This window comes from Typopeltis vanoorti, chromosome 24, assembly GCF_054136105.1.
Source record: "Typopeltis vanoorti isolate ZY-2024b chromosome 24, IOZ_Tvanoo_1.0, whole genome shotgun sequence".
Taxonomy (NCBI): Eukaryota; Metazoa; Arthropoda; class Arachnida; order Uropygi; family Thelyphonidae; genus Typopeltis; species Typopeltis vanoorti.
This window is the reverse complement of record NC_143572.1, coordinates 35661036-35679738: the sequence shown is the minus strand read 5'-3', so window position 1 is coordinate 35679738 and position 18703 is coordinate 35661036. Positions and strand designations below refer to the sequence as shown.

The 18703-nt window shown below is 37.1% G+C and overlaps 1 protein-coding gene across 1 annotated transcript in view; it reads right to left on the bottom strand.

Annotated features, from left to right (window-relative positions):
• Positions 1-18703, bottom strand: part of LOC150093102 (uncharacterized) — a 72334-nt gene that overhangs the window by 14483 nt on the left and 39148 nt on the right. Inside the window, exon 4 of the mRNA XM_090413878.1 lies at positions 14953-15042. Within this exon, the coding sequence (XP_090270004.1) occupies positions 14953-15042 (90 nt within the window). The remainder of the gene's footprint in view (positions 1-14952; positions 15043-18703) is intronic.

The following is an 18703-nucleotide window of genomic DNA, read 5'->3' as shown; positions in this document are numbered from 1 at the left end:
CATTTCTGTAAGCATACTTTTGCCACCATATTTAACAACATCATTTCTCCAGCGATGTTATCATTACCAGGATTCTTGTTGTGTTTTAGCCATCCTATTGCTTTTTTTGCCTCTCCTCTTAAAATGTCAATGTCATACTCATTACTTAGTGGTGATATCTGCCTCAATTCTTCAATCAGTTTCCCACCTCCATCTAAATCTAGTTTTTCTTCATATAGCTCACCACAGTATCTTGTCCACCATTGTACAATTTTATCTTTATTCATCAATACACTGCCTTTTTCATCTTTAATTGTGGTCTGTTTTGGTTATCACCTTCTATTAATGGTTCTAATCATTTTGTACGCCTTCCTAGTTTTGTGCTCTCCATAGTACTGCTCTATATTATTGCATTGAGCTTCTAACCATTTCATCTTATCCATTCTGACTGCTTTTTTCACTTCATTACACTTTCTTCTATATTGCTCCTCTGTTCTGATGTATCTTGTTATTCAGTTTGTGCAACAGATCTAGTACCTTCTTTTCATACACTTGAGTTTCTTCATCCACTGAAGAGGTAGCAGTGAGTGCAATGTTGCATACACCAGGTTGATAGCTTTTAGTAGAATGGCCAATTGATTAGTTGAACAATCTCTTCTGCATCTATCACCTGTATACCATCTGCATCCAGTAGAGTTATTCTTTTATATTCATTGTTTCTTTTACTTGCACATAATGATAGAATTCTCTTCGGTTGTGTTTAGCTTTCAGAGCCAGTTTCTTTTCAAACTCAGCTTTCCACACAATACTTGTGACCTTTCTGGCCTGCTCCTTATAATTTTCATAACTGACATAATATTTTTCTTACAAATCTCTTGCTTAATAAAGATTATACATCCATTTCACTCCTGTTTATTCTTTGACCTCTAGGGACACATTTTGATATTGCATTATTTAAATATTTTTTAAACTTCTCTCTTGTACTGTTTGATATCCTTGCCATCCAACAACTGATACCATGGTGCAGAACCTCAATTCGTCATAATTACTTGCTTTGTAGTTCAGCATATAACCTTTTCTGAATAGAACATTCATAAACTTAGCCACTTAAAATGAGTACTACATGATGGTTGTCAACCACCAGAGAAGAATATTTGCATCTTTAAAAAAAATCACCTCCAACATTATAATCAGATCTAACACTCTTTGACCATGAGTTCCTTCTGTCATATGCTGCTTGAGAAAGTTGTCTTGCAACAACTCAATAAATTGAGTTTCATTCTTCTCATGAGATTTTACTACTACCCAATCAATGTTCAGATAATTCAAGTCTCCCCATTATGATTACTTGTTTTACACCCATCTTTATTTGGTAATGCATTTTTTTATGACTAGTAACCAGTCTGTAACAACACCCCAATACAACATATGGGGTGTTGTTACAGACTGGTTGCTCTGGTGTGCACACCTGAACACACCAGAGCTCAGGTGTACTCAGCTGCACACCAGATGGCTTCAAACCCACTGCTATATGAAAAACTTATTTAGTATTGCAGTCTTAGATCTCAACTCTAATTGGATTCAAGTTATTCACTCCTGGCATTCATGTACAGATATAAGTTTCTTACATGCTTTTTTGTATACTCTTCTGTGTAGTCTGCATGACACAGTTGTACAACTTGCAGATCTGTGTTCTCATCTAGTGCCATACTCATGCAGATATTCTTGCACATGTTTGATAAGTTCAAACCAGACAAACAAAATTGTTCTTTCCTTATAACTGTTTTCATGATAATACCCATTCTCATCATCAACACAGCTATATAACATTATCACTCTTACACAGAGATTTGTCACCATTCATCCCATCATAATTTAGTTTCCCTGACTCTGTGTTTGGTCTCATTACCAATTAATAATTTCTCAAGACTCCTGATACAAAATCCATTCAAGTGCAGACCATCCCTTTTATTCAAATCTATTTTTCCCACAGAGTTACTCCACACATCTAAAAACTCACATGTAGTCCTCCTACACAGCCTATGTATCAAATCATTGCGATCATAGCTCTTTTTAATTCATTTCTATTGTATTTAGGTAATATACTTACGATTTTCATGTTCTCACTCTGCACTCTCGCTTTTTCCAATAACACTTCATATCCTATCTCATACTGAACTTATCGCTAGTTAAGTCATTTGTACCTACTAGAATTACAATCTCATTTGCGTTTCTTTTCTTTTTTTCAATTGTATGTGTTATATTTTTAATTTTTGCTCTGGGAAAACTTAAAGTTATAACCTGCTCATCAATAGCATGTTTTATGATAGTCACTGTATCAAAACGTCATTTCTGGTATGATTTTTACAATCAATATTACTTACCTGATTTTTGTTATGCACTAACTTACCAGATTCCATGCTTTGTTGTTTCTTAATTTGCTGCTTCATTTTCTTATCCTCCCTATGTTCCCTGTCTATCAGCCAAGCTCTCTTATCCATAAAATTCAGTGGTGCCATTTTCTTTATCCAACTTCCTCTCTCCTGCTTCCTAAAATATCTCTGTCCTCTCATTCCTCAATTTCTGGCTTTGACAAACTTATTTTATATCTTAACAACCACTTCTGTGATTTTGATCAATCTATAATTTTCTACTTCTGTCTTGGAGCCTCTTTTATGCAATAGAAGTATTTTACTTTCTTTCCACTTTCCTTGACCTTGCCAGAGCTGAGACTTAAACTGAACAGCCTATCTGAGGTTTTGCCAATTTCTTTGCACATTTTCGTAATGCATGGACCAATACCCATGCCTATATTTGCATTATGATATGATTCTGCAATATCATAAGCACCTCCAGTTCATCTATCTCTGTTTTCATACTGGCCCCTGCACTGCATTGGTTCAAGGCATCTTGAATGTAGATGTATCATAACAGAGCTCCCATTTAGGTTGCCAATTTATTTATTTATCGAATGTTTTTTAGATTAAGTGGTGTATCTTTAGTATATTGTAGTTTTGGAATTAATTTATTGTATTTAGTGCATTTAGTAATATAATTGTATAAATATTATTAGTTCAAGATGGTCTTAAAAATGGTACCAAAAATTATCAAAACAAATTGTTGTCAAAAGCACAAGTTAATGTAAATGCTGGTGAAGAGAACCTTTGTCTCTCTGAACAGAAGCATTGCAAAGTACATAAATGAGGGTACATTGAGGTTAAGTGAGGATAACTTAACATTTGAAATATCCCCATTAAAACATATTATTAGGCAATCAACCAGAGAATTAAAAAAGTCAAGAAACATTTAAAGAAACTTAGACAGGATAAGAAAAATTAGAACAAGAAGAGGCAAGAAAGCATTGAAGTTGGTGATAATAATAATAGCAACAAGGTGAGTCAATTTAGAATATAAGGCGGGGGAGGTAATATGGTATGGTGATTAGATCATGAAATTTTTCATGATCTAATCACCATACCATATTGCAGACAATCACTATTTCAAGCTTCCTAGGGACAAAAATGAAAGATATTATTATTATTTAGATTTATTATTACGTTGCACCTCCAGGGAGTTCAATGACTCATCGAGGGAGGTCACCTACTCCACAACTCTCCATCTCCACCAACTGCAACTACCTTCATCATCTAAACCAATGCCATCTACTGCCGATCACCATCACTAACTAGTATTTTCACAGAAAATCACAAACATCCATGCCCATGGTGGGATTCGAACCTGCAACCTTTTGGCTGGGGAGTGGATACGTTAACCATTTGGCCAACCAGGCCAGCCATATGACAAATGTAATAGAGAAACAGGAAAGTAAAGTAAAAGAGATGGTAGTGCTTGTTGGAACTAATGATTTAAGAAGCATCAAATTTAGTATAAATGAAGATATTGGAAGAAAAGTGAGAGGGTGAAAAATTGTTGGATTATTACCAAGACACATCAGGTACTGGGTTATGAAGGAAGGCTGTGATAGCAAATGATTCAATGTACAAGCTGTGTAGAAGAAATGGGTATGAGTTTTTGGATGTGGAGTGAGTTTGATGGTAGAAATGACTTGTATAAGAAGATGGCCTGCACTTGAATGGATTTGTCATCAGGAGCCTGGAGAAATTACTTAATGGGGTGTGAGACCTATTGCAGAGAGTCAGGGAAAGATCATCATGGGAGGAATAGTGAGAATGTATGTTAGTTAGCTATGGTATACGATTGTCATTGAGCATGGTTATGTATCTGATGAAAGGGCTGAAAAATACTTTTTGGGTTTGGACTTTTTGAGTGTATCTAGGGAAGGAAAAGAGAAAATTGCCCGACTAGGCCTATCGGATTATAAGATATAAGTATAAGAAAAAGCCAAATGATAACTTATAACTTATATCTATACACAAATGCCAAAACAAAAGAACAAACGTTAAGTTTGTTGCTTTGAATTTGTTGTTGCTTTGAATATATTGTGATCTAAGATCAGTGGCATAAGTGAAATCTGGCTATCAGAGTCAGATGTTGTAAATGGAATCCAGCATAAATGGTATTACATTTTTAGGAAGGTCAGAAAGGAGATGACGGAGCAGGTATTATTATTATTATCACCAGAGACTCATTGTGGGAGACCCACATTAGTTGTGAGAAAACCCATGTGTGGGTCTCACACAAAACCCATAATACCTCTCCTTAAACTCAGTTACTTTCACTCACAACTAATTCTGGCAATCTGTTCCACTCATTCATCACTCTCCATGCAAAAAATTTAGTGTGCCACTAAATTTTTTGCATGGAGAGTGATGAATGAGTTTACTAACCATACTCTTACATAGCTTCCATGGATGAACCCTAGTTCTCTCTTTATTTGTCACATAATGAAAAATTTCCTCTACATCAATTTTATAAAATCCCTTTAATATCTTATAAGTTTCTATCATGTCCCCTCTTTTCTGCCTATCAACTAAACTTTGCAACCCACACACCTTTAACCTATCCTAATAGGGAGCATTCCACTGACCTGTCACCAACTTGGTCACTCATCTCTGAATCCCTCTTCCACCTCCTGATCCTCAAGAATCATTTAAACAGGTGACCAAATCTGTGCACAGTTGTGAACATATGGCCAAATTATGGCCTTATAAAGAGGGATAATAACCTCCCCATCTGTACTTGTCAGTGTATGCTTCGATATCCAAGTAATCTGAGTTATTTTGCCAATTATCATCTCCAGATCCCTAGCCTCATAAATATCCTGCAATAATAATAATAGTTGTATGTGGTTTCTCCCCATTCCTTTGGGGTGGGCAGTTTGAGCCCTCCTAATGAGGGATTAAGTATATATATTTTTTAATGACTGTAGATCCGTGTGTGCTCATGGGGTTGGTTTGGCTGTTCTGAGGGATGAAAAACCAGAGTTTCTGAGTGGAAAAACCCTCTACCTCCATATGAGACATGGCTAACTCACTTTTAGTTGAAAGAGACCAGATAAAGGTTCTTCATGTCATAGACAGGAATTGAATCCAGTACCATAAATGCAATTCACAGTATGTAACCTTTTCAACTTACGAGGGTGGTCTGAAAAGTTTTCAGCCTAACAATGAAAAAACTAATTTATAATTTCAAAATTATTTTTATTTCTCGATATAATCTCATTTATTCCAGCGAAGTTCCAGCGCCATTATCCTGTCCCTGTAGTGGTTATCAGTAAGATCTGCAAAATACCCCTCTACAGCTGCTATCACTTCTTAATTCAAAGAAAAATGCTGACCAGCGAGGAAGAGTTTTAGTTTTGGGAAGAGATAAAAGTCAGAAGGAGCCAGATCTGGGAAATAGGGTGGATGTTCCAACAATTCATAGTGCAAATCCCTTAATTTTCTCATTGCCAAAACACCTTTGTGGGCAGGTGCATTGTCCTGATGAAAGATGATTTTTTTTTCTTCTGCAAACCTGGTCTTTTTTCACAATTTTTTTCACCTAGTCTGGTTAAAAGATCGGAATAATATTCCCTTTTCAAGATAACTAATAAACAAAATGCATCCCAAAATACCGATGCCATGACCTTTCCTGCTGATGGAACCAACTTTGTCTTCTTTGGCGCTGAACAACCAGCTTCTGTCCACTGTTTGGATTCTGGTGTGTGATGGTGAATCCAAGTCTCATCCATAGTAAGAAATTGATGCACAAAATTAGATTTATTCTTGTTAAAATGCTCCAAGCGCTGTTCAAAGATTTTCATGCAAGTGCTTTTTGGATCTGCTGTGAGCAAGCACGGCAATTCTTCATGCAAAATGTATCCTACACATTCTTTTGAAATGCCTATAGTCTTGGCAATTTCACGCCCTTTGACTCGTCGGTCATCCAGTACCATATCGTGCACTTGATCAATGATTTCTAGTGTTGTTACACTTTTTGGACGTCCTTCATGTGGATCATCTTCAAAACTGGTACAGCCACATTTAAAACTCAGCAGCCCATTTCTTAATTGTAGAAAATGAAGGAGAAGAGTGCCCATAAATTTTATGAACTTCTAATGAATTTCTTTTGGCGTTAAACCTTCTTTTACAAAGAATTTTATAACTGCACGATACTCAATTTTATCCATTTTGAGGGATACAGACAACACTTTTGCTTCAGACAGCTGTATAAAGCAAACTACTTGATAGAATGACTTGCAATTTTACATAGATGCTTATGACAGATGTACCAACTTAGAAAAAAAAATCTTGCGGATAGTATTGCCATCTATGGTTGAGGCCGAGAACTTTTCAGACCACCCCTCGTAAAGTGCATAACCTTACATTTTGCAACATTAAATGAATTATTATTATCCTTCACCCACAATGCCAATTTATTTAAATCATCCTGCAGGATATCTACCTCACCTTTATGAACTATTGCTCTCCCCAGTTTTGCATCATCAAAACAACTGATTATCCCCCCCCCCCAAAAAAAGAAAAAATCTTGCCCTATCATTCATATACAAATTAAATTAAAGAGTACTGGACATTGTACTTCACACTCATTCTCCAAAATGTACTCCACCACATACAACTTTTTGGTGTCTCTATCAAGCTTCTAGGAAATGGTTATACTCCAACTTTTGTAATACTTTGCAAATTCCAGCAGTATCACAGTGTAACCATTTCCCTTATTTAACTTTGCTGTCACTCTGTTATAAAATGTGAATAAATTACTAAGGCAAGATCTACAGTTAACAAATTGTTCTGTCCACTATAGAATATCATATCCCTATTCATCGGCTGTTGGATTTTACCTTTAATTTACTTTCCAGTATTTCAGGAATAATGGTTAAACACTATTCCTGAAATATTAATTGGTCTCTAATTAATATTTCTATTGGATATAACTTTGTGTAATAGATCTGTCTTTACCCTCTTTCCACTCCTTTGGAACCTCATGAGAGCTGAGATGTAGATTGAACAACTTCATCGGAGACAATGCCAGTTCTCTTGCACATTCATGTAGTACACAGGCTGACATACTATCCAGTACCACTGCTGTATTCTAATTGATATTTTTCAATATATTAAGCACCTCTGTTCATTATTATTATTATTCAGACCTCCATGGAGTTAAAAAAACTCATCGTGGGAGGTCCTTTCTAAGAAACATAAGTCTATCAAGACTCATCGAGGGAGGTCCCTACTAGGAAACACAAAGTCTATTATACCACTCCTTAAACGCATTGACCGTTCTTGCTCTCACCACTCCATCAGGCAATGCATTCCATGGTTTAACCACCCTCCATGCAAAGAAACCACTCCTCACCCTCTTTCTCACAGTTTCCTTTCGTAACTTCCAGGGATGGCCCCTTGTCATGACTCCTCGCTGTTCAACCAAGCAAAAAAGAACTCCCCAGTGTCAACCCTGTAACCACCTCTCAACAGTTTAAAAGTCTCAATCATATCACCTCTCCTTCTCCTATTTGCCAGACTCTGCAGTCTACACTCCTTCAGCCAATCCTCATAACTAACATTGTACAGTCCTGACACCATCTTTATCTGCCTTTGTACCCTTTCCACAGTTAATTTATCCCCTTCAAATCCTGGGGACCAGATCTGAGAAGAATAGTCTAAGTGTGGTCTAATCAGAGTCTTATACAATGGAATGATAACCATTTTATTTCTGCAGGTCAGTGTCCTTCCTCATTATTGCAGCAATCCTCTGTGTTACCTTCACTACCTTTCCAATATGTCCCCTAAATTTCAGGTTTCTATCAATCATCAACCCCAGATCTCTTGTCTCCCCTACTTCCTCCAGTTTAACTCCTCCCATAGAGTATGCAGCATCCCAAACCTCAAGACCTTACATTTTGCTGCATTAAATTGATACCCCATTCATTTGCCCATCTATCTAGCTTATTCAAATCCTCTTGCAGGGCTATCACATCTGCACTATTACTAATAACCCTTCCCAGCTTTGCATTATCTGCAAACAACTGAATATCCCCTTGCAATCCACAGACAATGTGATTGATATAAATGTTAAACAATATAGGTCCCAGTACTCAGCCCTGTGGAACCCCACTTGTAACCTTCTGCCTCTTTGATATTGCTCCACCATACACAACTCTCTGATACCTATCGGACAGTCAATCCTGAATCCAGTTGACCAATCACATCCAGACCCATGTGCTGCAACTTAAATATCAGCTTCTCATGTGGCACCCTGTCAAATTCCTTTGCTAAGTCTAGGAAAATGGCAGTATATGCCTTTCCCCTCATCTAATGCTCTTGTAACTTTATCATAAAAGGCTAGCATATTGCTAAAACAAGAGCGCCCCTTCACAAATCCATGTTGACTCTCACAGATAACATTACCCTCATCTGCCCAATGCTGTATACGGTCCCTCGCTACTTTCTCCAAGATCTTACTAACTACTGATGAAACACAAGCTGGCCTATAATTAGACACTTCCAGTCTGCTACCGCCCTTACAATGGCACTATCTTACCTTCCTTCTATTCCATGGACACCTTTCCCACAGCCAAACTTTCATTGAAAAGCCAGGTCAAAGACACTGTCAGTTCCTTAGACCATTCTCTCAAAACTCATGGTGAAATACCATCCAGTCCCAAAGCTTTACTGACATCCAGAGTACTCAGTATCTGAAACACACTCTCCTCCTGTACCTCTAAACCTCGAACCTGCCTTGTCCCTCTAGTATTCAAATTGACTCCTCCAGGATGAAATACTCCAATAAAGTGTTCATTGAACAATTCCACTATGTCCTCTGCATCAGTCCCAATTTTATTCCACAATGTCATTCTTCCACATAGCTAAAAAATTCCCTAGGATTTTCCTTGGATCTAAGGGCCAATCTTTTCTCATATTCCAGTTTTGCTTTCCTTACCATACTAGTCACTCTCTTAGCCTGTGTCTTATATTCTTCATGCATCTTCTCTTCACCTGTCTCCTTGTATCTCTTCCATGGCCTGTTTTTTGCATGCAGTTCTTGTTTAATATTGTTTGTCATCCACTTTACTCCAAATTGTGTCCTCTTCACTCATGGAATACAGCTTACCATTGCTGTTGATCTATCTCAATTTTGACATGAGTCTCTGTCACATAGCAACTACAAAATCTCCACCTGGATGATACTACACCTTTGCAAAGTGTTCACTCAGTAACTCAACTATCTCTTTTGCCTCTGTCACCTTCTTGCCATTAGCATTGATTAAAGTTATCTTTTCACAGTCATTTTTCTCTTCCTACAAAACAAACAAAAAAAAATTCTTTTGGATTTGCTTTGGCCTGCTTAGCTAATTTTCTCTCATAATCTGATTTGGGTTTTCTTACCATACTAATCACCCTTCTTGCTTGTACTTTGTAAGAGTGGTTTATAGAGGAGTTGAGTCCAGGAGAAGGCAAAAAACTTGCTTACCACAAGTGGCTTGCATCAAGAACCCAAGCTTCATACTCAGCCTATGTGGAAGCATGAAATAAATGTAAAACAATTATCAGCAAATCCAACTTCATAAAAGCCACTAGCAGAAAACTCATCTCTTTTCCAAATGGTAGCCGTGCCTTCTGGGCCCCTCACAAAAACCAACAGATGTAACTTCTGCTCACCTGTGCTTCCACCTCTCTCCCATCCAGATGAGTCCACATTCAAAAATTATTGCCTGTAAATTTGAACTTATGAAAGGAAAAGGTTTGTGCATGCAGTTACTAGGCATGTGCACTTTTTTTTTTTTAACGTGTGCATGTGCACAGCTTAGAGAGAGAGAGAGAGAACGTTGATCTTAATCCTTGATTTTGTCTACAGTAACTAGCATACAGTCCAATGCATATGTTACCATGGCTTCAAGGAATATTTGGACTCAACTACTAATGTGAATTTGGGAATAACTGTTCTTAATCTGATCTTATTTAATAATTATTCCCGTACTCTTTTAATGGAAATGAAGCTCCTTTCAAGTTTATAGAAACTGAGCAGTGATGAGAAGCCATATTTACATGAAAAGATTGAAAGTAGCTGTTAAGAATAGTCTCCTTCAGATATCATGTTATCCTGCTTTGGAAATTATATGCATTAAAAAATTTAGTTTTAAGTTTATTTTTTCCCAAGTAAGTTTAATATTTAATAAATTTATTTTTTTTATAACATTCTCACCCATGAAAGGTTATAAACCTTTAGCACTATGGGTAGACAGCAGATTAGATCGTCAAGTCGTTTCAGCCTCCAAGATTAGCAAAGTGGTGGTTAAACACCAGGTGATGAAAGTCGTCTATCTAAAACATTCACAAATATTTATGCTAGAGCAAGATTTTTTGTTTTATTTTGTGATTTTTATTTCATTTTATGGTATTCAATTTTACAAAAGATAATGAGTTTTCCATACTTCAAGTGACTTATAGTAAATCCATATTGCAAATACTGAATATGGGATGTCATTTTTTGTAATTCAAACCTGTGGTTTTTTAGTCTGCTAATCTAGTTAGAAATAACAAAATACATAATTGTGTTCAGCATTAAGTAAACCAAGCAATATTTTTATCATATCGCTTGGTTATGTTATTATTATTACATGACACCTCCAGGGAGTTCAAGGACTCATTGAGGGAGGGCACCCTTCCTCAATGAGTCCTTCGTCTACAACTCTCTGTCTCCACCACTCACTCCACCAACTACAATGAACCACAACGACACCAATGACATCTACTGCCCACCACTAGTATTTTCACAAACATCCATGCCCATGTAGGATTTGAACCCGCAGCCTTTTGGTTGGAGAGTGGATACACTAACCACATTACATATCTTGTATTTTTAATATATTACTCCACAAAATGGAGTGATATATGAATGATATCTCTATTCAGAGGATGAATGGAGATATCATCTTGCAAAATGCATTAGTCAGTGAAATAGTCACTAATAATTCCATTCAAACCTGTGGTATTTCTAAGTGTTTTTATTCCTTTTATCCTTGATGATCTCAGTAAGAAATAAAATAGCCACTCACAAGATAAAGCTACATTAAAAATGCTTTAATCAAATTGCAAGTGAAGTCTCCCTAAAAGAGCATTTGCAACATCAAAATATTTAACAAACTGCAGTTAGATTGATTAGAAATTGCAAAATAATTTTATTCAGAATTGAATAAGTATTTGCAATTTATTTAATTTTGATGAACTGGCATTAATATCATACCATAGTAGTCAGGGGGCGGCTCGTGCATAGGCATTGCAGTACTGCAGCACCTCCAATTCTTGATAAATAAATATATTTATTAATTTATTTATATTTGCTTGTAATATTTAATTTTATCATCAACAATCCTATACAATTCTCTTATTTTGTATAAAAAATAATAAAAATCCATCTTGCAGCACGTAGGAGGGTGAAGGAAGCTAGCAGCACTGTGTTTACCACAGTGTCATATTGCTATGCGTGCAAGCATGTGCATGTCATGGTGCGATTCAAGCTATGAGCGTAATGTGGCACTGTCCGTTGTGCAGTTCCACTGTTCTTTATATGCAGTTTGCACCAGTAGTAGAGTGTTTGTAGTGCTTATCATGTTTATTCCGTCTCTTTAAATATTTGGACATTACAATTAAAGACATAACATTTGTTATATGATAACTAATATTTAAGGAATTGACAGCGTATACTAGAGATATAAATTAAATAAACTTTAATATATACTTTCCGATATTTTGGCAAACGTCACGTTGCCATCTTCTTGGGAACTTACTACAAAGACACGTGCACACAAGTACTAATAACAGCAAATGAGACTGAAGCTAGGAAGCTAATTTTTCCTAAAGTCCTGATGGTGCCCCCTGGCGGGCTATATTGGTAGTTCTTGGCCTTTGGGCTGAAGTTCTTCTGATAAAAGTTTCCCAAATTTGGGGCAGTCTCATGCATCCAAATTTGTTGAGGTTTGGCATGTTCCTAAGGGCCGAGGCTGATTCCATGAATAGTCTTTCATACTTGAACTTGCTGCGGTGTATTACTGTGGCTTTCTTCCATCTTATTCTGTGGCGAGTATCCAGAGCGTGGTCTGCAAGCCCAGAGTGGCTGTACTGGTGAAATCGGATGTAATCCTTGTGTTCTGAGATTCTGATATTTGCTGTCCTGCCTGTTTGGCCAAAGTAGGACAATTTACAGCTGCAAGGGACTCTAGGGGAAGTGGTTGGTCTTTAGTGGAGCGGATAAGGGATGCCAGTTTTCTATGTGGTCTGTAACAAGTGGACAAGTCGTGTTTTTTTAAGATTTTATTGATTTTTTCCGAGGTGCCTCGGATGTAGGGAATGGTGATGGATTTAGAGTAATCTTTTTTGTGAGGGGGAGGGGGTGGTGGGTTGTGGATAACTGGGTTAAGTATTTTTTGGAGGGGGTAGCCATTGGCTGAGAAAGTGTCACGGATGTGATTTAGTTCAGTGGTTAGGGCTTGATCATTTGAACAGATTATTTTTGCCCTGTTGAATAATGTCTTAATAACACCATATTGTTGTGAGGGGGGGGGTGATGGGATTGTTGGTGAATGTATCTGCCTATATGGGTGGGTTTTCTATAAACTGAGAAAACCAAGGTTCCATCAGGTTGGCGGGTGACTAGTGTGTCTAGGAAAGGGAGGTTATTGTTTACCTCTTTTTTCAGGGTGAACTTGATTCTAGGGTGTTGGTTGTTTAAGTGTGTTAGGAAGGAGATGAGTGAATCCGGGCCATGTGGCCAAATAGCGAAAACATCATCAACATAGCGAAGCCATATGGTAGGTTTTTGTGGGGCTGAGTTTAAGGCTTTCTCTTCAAACGTCTCCATGAAGAAGTTGGCCAAGGGTGGGGAAAGTGGTGAACCCATGGCTGTCCCCTCTATCTGTTTGTAGAATTTTTCCTGCCAAACGAAATAGCCTGAGTTCATTGTGAACTGAAATAGGGCTGAGATATCGGGAGGAAATTTTGCTTGGATTAGCTCTAAGGTTTCTTTGAGGGGGACATTCGTGAATAGGGAGGAGACATCAAAACTGACCATTATGTCATTATGTTGGAGTGTAAAGTTTTCTATACTGGCTTTGAAGTGGGCTGAGTTTTTTATGTGTGATGATGTATTGCCAGTATAGTGTGAGAGCGCCTTGGCTAAATGCTTGGCTAGTTTGTAGGTGGGGGAATCAATGCCATCCACTATGGGACGTAATGGCACATTTTCTTTGTGTATTTTTGGGAGCCCATATATGCAGGGGGGTCTAGAGTTATAGGGTTTTTGAGACATTATTCAACAGGGCAAAAATAATCTGTTCAAATGATCAAGCCCTAACCACTGAACTAAATCACATCCGTGACACTTTCTCAGCCAATGGCTATCCCCTCCAAAAAATACTTAACCCAGTTATCCACAACCCACCACCCTCTCCCCCTCACAAAAAAGATTACTCTAAATCCATCACCATTCCCTACATCCGAGGCACCTCGGAAAAATTCAATAAAATCTTAAAAAAACATGTCCACTTGTTACAGACCACATAGAAAACTGGCATCCCTTATCCGCTCCACTAAAGACCAACCACTTCCCCTAGACCTACCTGGTGTATACCAGGTCCCTTGCAGCTGTAAATTGTCCTACTTTGGCCAAATAGGCAGGACAGCAAATATCAGAATCTCAGAACACAAGGATTACATCCGATTTCACCAGTACAGCCACTCTGGGCTTGCAGACCACGCTCTGGATACTCGCCACAGAATAAGATGGAAGAAAGCCACAGTAATACACCGCAGCAAGTTCAAGTATGAAAGACTATTCATGGAATCAGCCTCGGCCCTTAGGAACATGCCAAACCTCAAAATTTGGATGCATGAGACTGCCCCAAATTTGGGAAACTTTTATCAGAAGAACTTCAGCCTAAAGGCCAAGAACTACCAATATAGCCCGCCAGGGGGCACCATCAGGACTTTAGGAAAACATTAGCTTCCTAGCTTCAGTCTCATTTGCTGTTATTAGTACTTGTGTGCACGTGTCTTTGTAGTAAGTTCCCAAGAAGATGGCAACGTGACGTTTGCCGAAATATCGGAAAGTATATATTAAAGTTTATTTAATTTATATCTCTAGTATACGCTGTCAATTCCTTAAATATTAGTTATCATGTTTAACCAGCGTATAAGCCTCTCAACAAGAACATTTGTTATAGTTTTTATTTTAGAACATTATTGGTGTTATGATAATGGATTTTATTTTTAAGGCATTTTGAATTATACCAAACTGTATAATTTTATCGATAATAAACAATATTTTTTCATGTTTAATTTTTTTTAAAATTTTTACCATAATTTTGATATTTTATCCAAACATGTATACACTGTACTTACAGTGTGTATGTATATTTCGAAAGTTGCAGCACCTACACGATTTCAAGCCATGAGCCACCACTGATAGTAGTATTAATAAGCAAAGTTCAGACAACAGTATAATGCAATCTGTAAGTAACTAAAATTTTATTGTTAAGTAAATTTTTTGACTTACCATTATGGATATCTGTGGACTCTGAACATGCCCACACAATAGCATAAGTTAAGTAGTCAGTATCAATAACAAAAAACTGAAACTTCTTCCCTGAAAAATGTTACTTTTCTGTATTCCACAACACACATAATCAAAGTTTTTAAATCTTGAAGAAAAATTATATAAGCATAGTACTGCATTTTTACAAATGTTCAGCATAGTTTATAGTTTTGGTGTAATAGCACATAATTTTGACCAGTTAATAGATGTGTAATATTAATAAGTATTTATTGCAGTTAATTTGCTTATTAATATTAATGTAATTAAAAGACATTATGAACTGAATATACACAACATATAACTGGAGTATTAATATCCCCCCCCTCCTAATAAAACACTTATATTTGGTACTTAAATTATTGTTGAACTGTGAAACAGAAAGTGGCATTTTGGTGGTACCTGTTCTCTATATTTTTTCAGTTGAAAGTGAGTTAGCCTATCTTGTATGGATAGGCTAACTCACCTTCAACTCATACTGTTTTGGCATTAATGGTGACAGTAGTCGTGTTATTGTGTTTAAGCTGCAGGATTCAGTAGTAGCGATTGTGAGTTGTGTTTAGTTGGAGAATTATGTAGTGGAGTGGAGGGCCCAGCCCACCGCCATTAAGTCCTTGGACTCCTCGAAGGTGTCCCATAATAATAAATTATCACTTCACATTCCATAATCCGATTTTTAAGAGCTTTGCACTTATTAAGAAAAAACTGGAACATTGCTATCGCAAGAGCAAACAAAGGAAATGCCACAATGATAGGAATTAAACAGATAACTGTCAGACTTCTGAGGGAATCATGAGAGACCACTGAACAAGTGAATGAGCTAAATCAGTTGCTAGACAAGGTTTATTCTTTGGATGCTGACAATATCAAAAGGTTAAATACTTCATGTCAGCGTCTAAGATATATGGACTTTCAAAAATACATAAAATAAGCATACTGTTTTGCCAGAAGTTGATTTATACTAGTTTGCTCTACTTTATAAGCTTTCGGAATTTTTATCTGATCTACTTGGCAATATGATAGACAAACCTCCATCATACTTATATATATATATAGCATACCTCAGATTTCACTTCTAAAGTAAAAGATCTCCACCTTCTGAGTTTGATGTCGTAATGTGATTCCTTATAGGATTGCCATAAAATGCTATCCTACACACAAGAAGTTGTTCAACACTGTAGTACTGTGGATGGGTAGAAAGTTACTCATTTATATAAAGATTTAAGATGCTATTACTAAATCCAGTATGTTGCTTCCCAGGTTCTTGCATTATGTGCTGCTTATGACGGTTATTGAGCAGTAACTTATAAGTTTTTTCTCTTGTCTAGTATGTTTTTCTCATAACTCCATTCTACATCCTCATAACTGAAATTTCCCATAATAATAGCTCTTTTTGTATTCATAAGATTTATTTCTTATGGTTCACAGTCCTCTTTAGAAGAGCCTGGCCTGTAACAGTAAATGTGTATTTTGTTCTGTTAACCTCTACCTCACAGCAAACAGCTTCAGGTGGTAGTGTGATTAACCAAGGCAGGTTAATCATGCTACCAATATGCAATCATTTGGGATTTCTACTCTGTTTGGATTTAATCCCTCTGCAGTCATGAGCTTCTCTACTCTATCCTTCCTGAATACACTGTACAGTACTCTAATAAATTTAGTTTAATCCTTTATCCAAGTGAGAGCAAACAAAGTTTGCGCCTGAAAATATCTTCAGGACTGAATATGGTGTTGTACTATCATACCCGGGTAAGTAGTACAACACCAGGCAACTCGTAGCAAAGGTGGAGCAAGATACCAACGATCCTATCCCAGTATCTCACATAATGCAAAACAATGTTATGCATTAAGGGATTGGCCACTACCCAGACTAGTTTCGACCTTTATTGAGGTCTCTTCAGTGGGAGCCAGGCCCAGAGTTGGAGATACCAGGCAGAAGCAATAGCAAGGTCATCTTTACCTATAGGAGTTGCCAAAAGGTTTGCCACCTTTTTTTAAAATTACTCTGGATTTCCCACTGAAGAGACCTCAATAGAGGTCAAAACTAGTCTGGGTAGTGGCCAATCCCTTAATGCATAACATTATACATATCTGCAAGGAGATGTGTTTTGCATTATGTGAGATACTGGGATAGGAGTGTTGGTAGCTTGCTCCACCTTTGCTACGAGTTGCCTGGTGTTGTCTTACTTACCCAGGTAAGATAGTACAACACCATATTCAGTCCTGAAGATATTTTCAGGCGCAAACTTTGTTTGCTCTCACTTGGATAAAGGATTAAACTAAATTTATTATAGTCTAACCAAGTGAAAAATAAACTTTCAACATCTTTCTCTAAATCCAGAGTAATTTAAAAAAAAAAAAAGGTGGCAAACCTTTTGGGAACTCCTATAGGTAAAGATGACCTTGCTATCGCTTCTGCCTGGTATCTCCAACTCTGGGCCTGGCTAACACTGAAGAGACCTCAATAAAGGTCGAAACTAGCCTGGGTAGTGGCCAATCCCTTAATGCATAACATTATACATATCCACAAGGAGATGGGTTTTGCATTATGTGAGATACTGTGATAGAAGTGTTGGTAGCTTGCTCCACCTTTGCTACGAGTTGCCTGGTGTTGTACTACTTACCCAGGTAAGATAATACAACACCATGTTCAGTCCTGAAGATATTTTCAGGTGCAAACTTTGTTTGCTCTCACTTGGATAAAGGATTAAACTAAATTTATTATAGTCTAACCAAGTGAAAAATAAACTTTCAACATGTACAGTACTCATTATACATATTCTTCCTGTAAGGGTATCCTGCAGAGGGGACAAATGGGGCACTTGCCCCTTCCTTGGGATCTACTTGTGAAAAAAAAAATTAATAAAAATTTATTGATGTAATTATTTGTCTCCAAGCTTTGCCCGTCCCCCCCCCCCGGAAAATTTTCTGTGGACACACATGGCATCCTGTTCTGTTAGCCAGATCTCACTAATATCAATAATTTTTGGTTAAATGTCATTTACCAATGTTAAAAATGCATCACCTTTGCTCACCAATAATGCTTCTAGCATTAGTGAACCTTCTTCCTCTTCGAAAGCCAAATTGTTCACATTGTATGATATTTAATCTGTCTGTCTGTTGAATCTTGAAGTCTGGAAGGGATAATTTTTTTGGCAATTTTTCCTAGATTTGATAGCAGGTGTGGATCTTTTCCTGGCTTGTGAATGTCAGAAATTTTCCATGAAGGAGGGAAATATTGTCTTCTTAGGATTGCATTCATGATATTGATAAGATGCACTATAGCTTTGCGCGGTAGCAATTTGATGACTGATTGTGATGCCATCCCGACCTGGAGCTTTTTAATTGTTGCATTACTTGATGTTAATTATTTCTGCTAGTGAAGTAGGAATAATCAGATTTGAATTTTTGTTAGGTTGTTTTAATGTGCATTTAATGTGATGCAGCTTGTGAAGTTGACTGATGTTTAAATTTTCGTTTGCTGGACTGCACTGTTTTTCCAGATTACTTTACTATAGATTCTGCTTTTTCCAGCATCAATGTGTGCTAAACCCTGATCAGATTGCATAGGGGGTACAGATATGTGTTTGTTTCTGAGATTTTTTTTAAATTTCCAGATAGAATGATCTTCAGGACTAAGAGATAATTTATTTTCCCACTGCTGGTTTCTGTGAATTTTGAGAGCTTCTCTAACTGAACTGTTCAATTTGTTGAG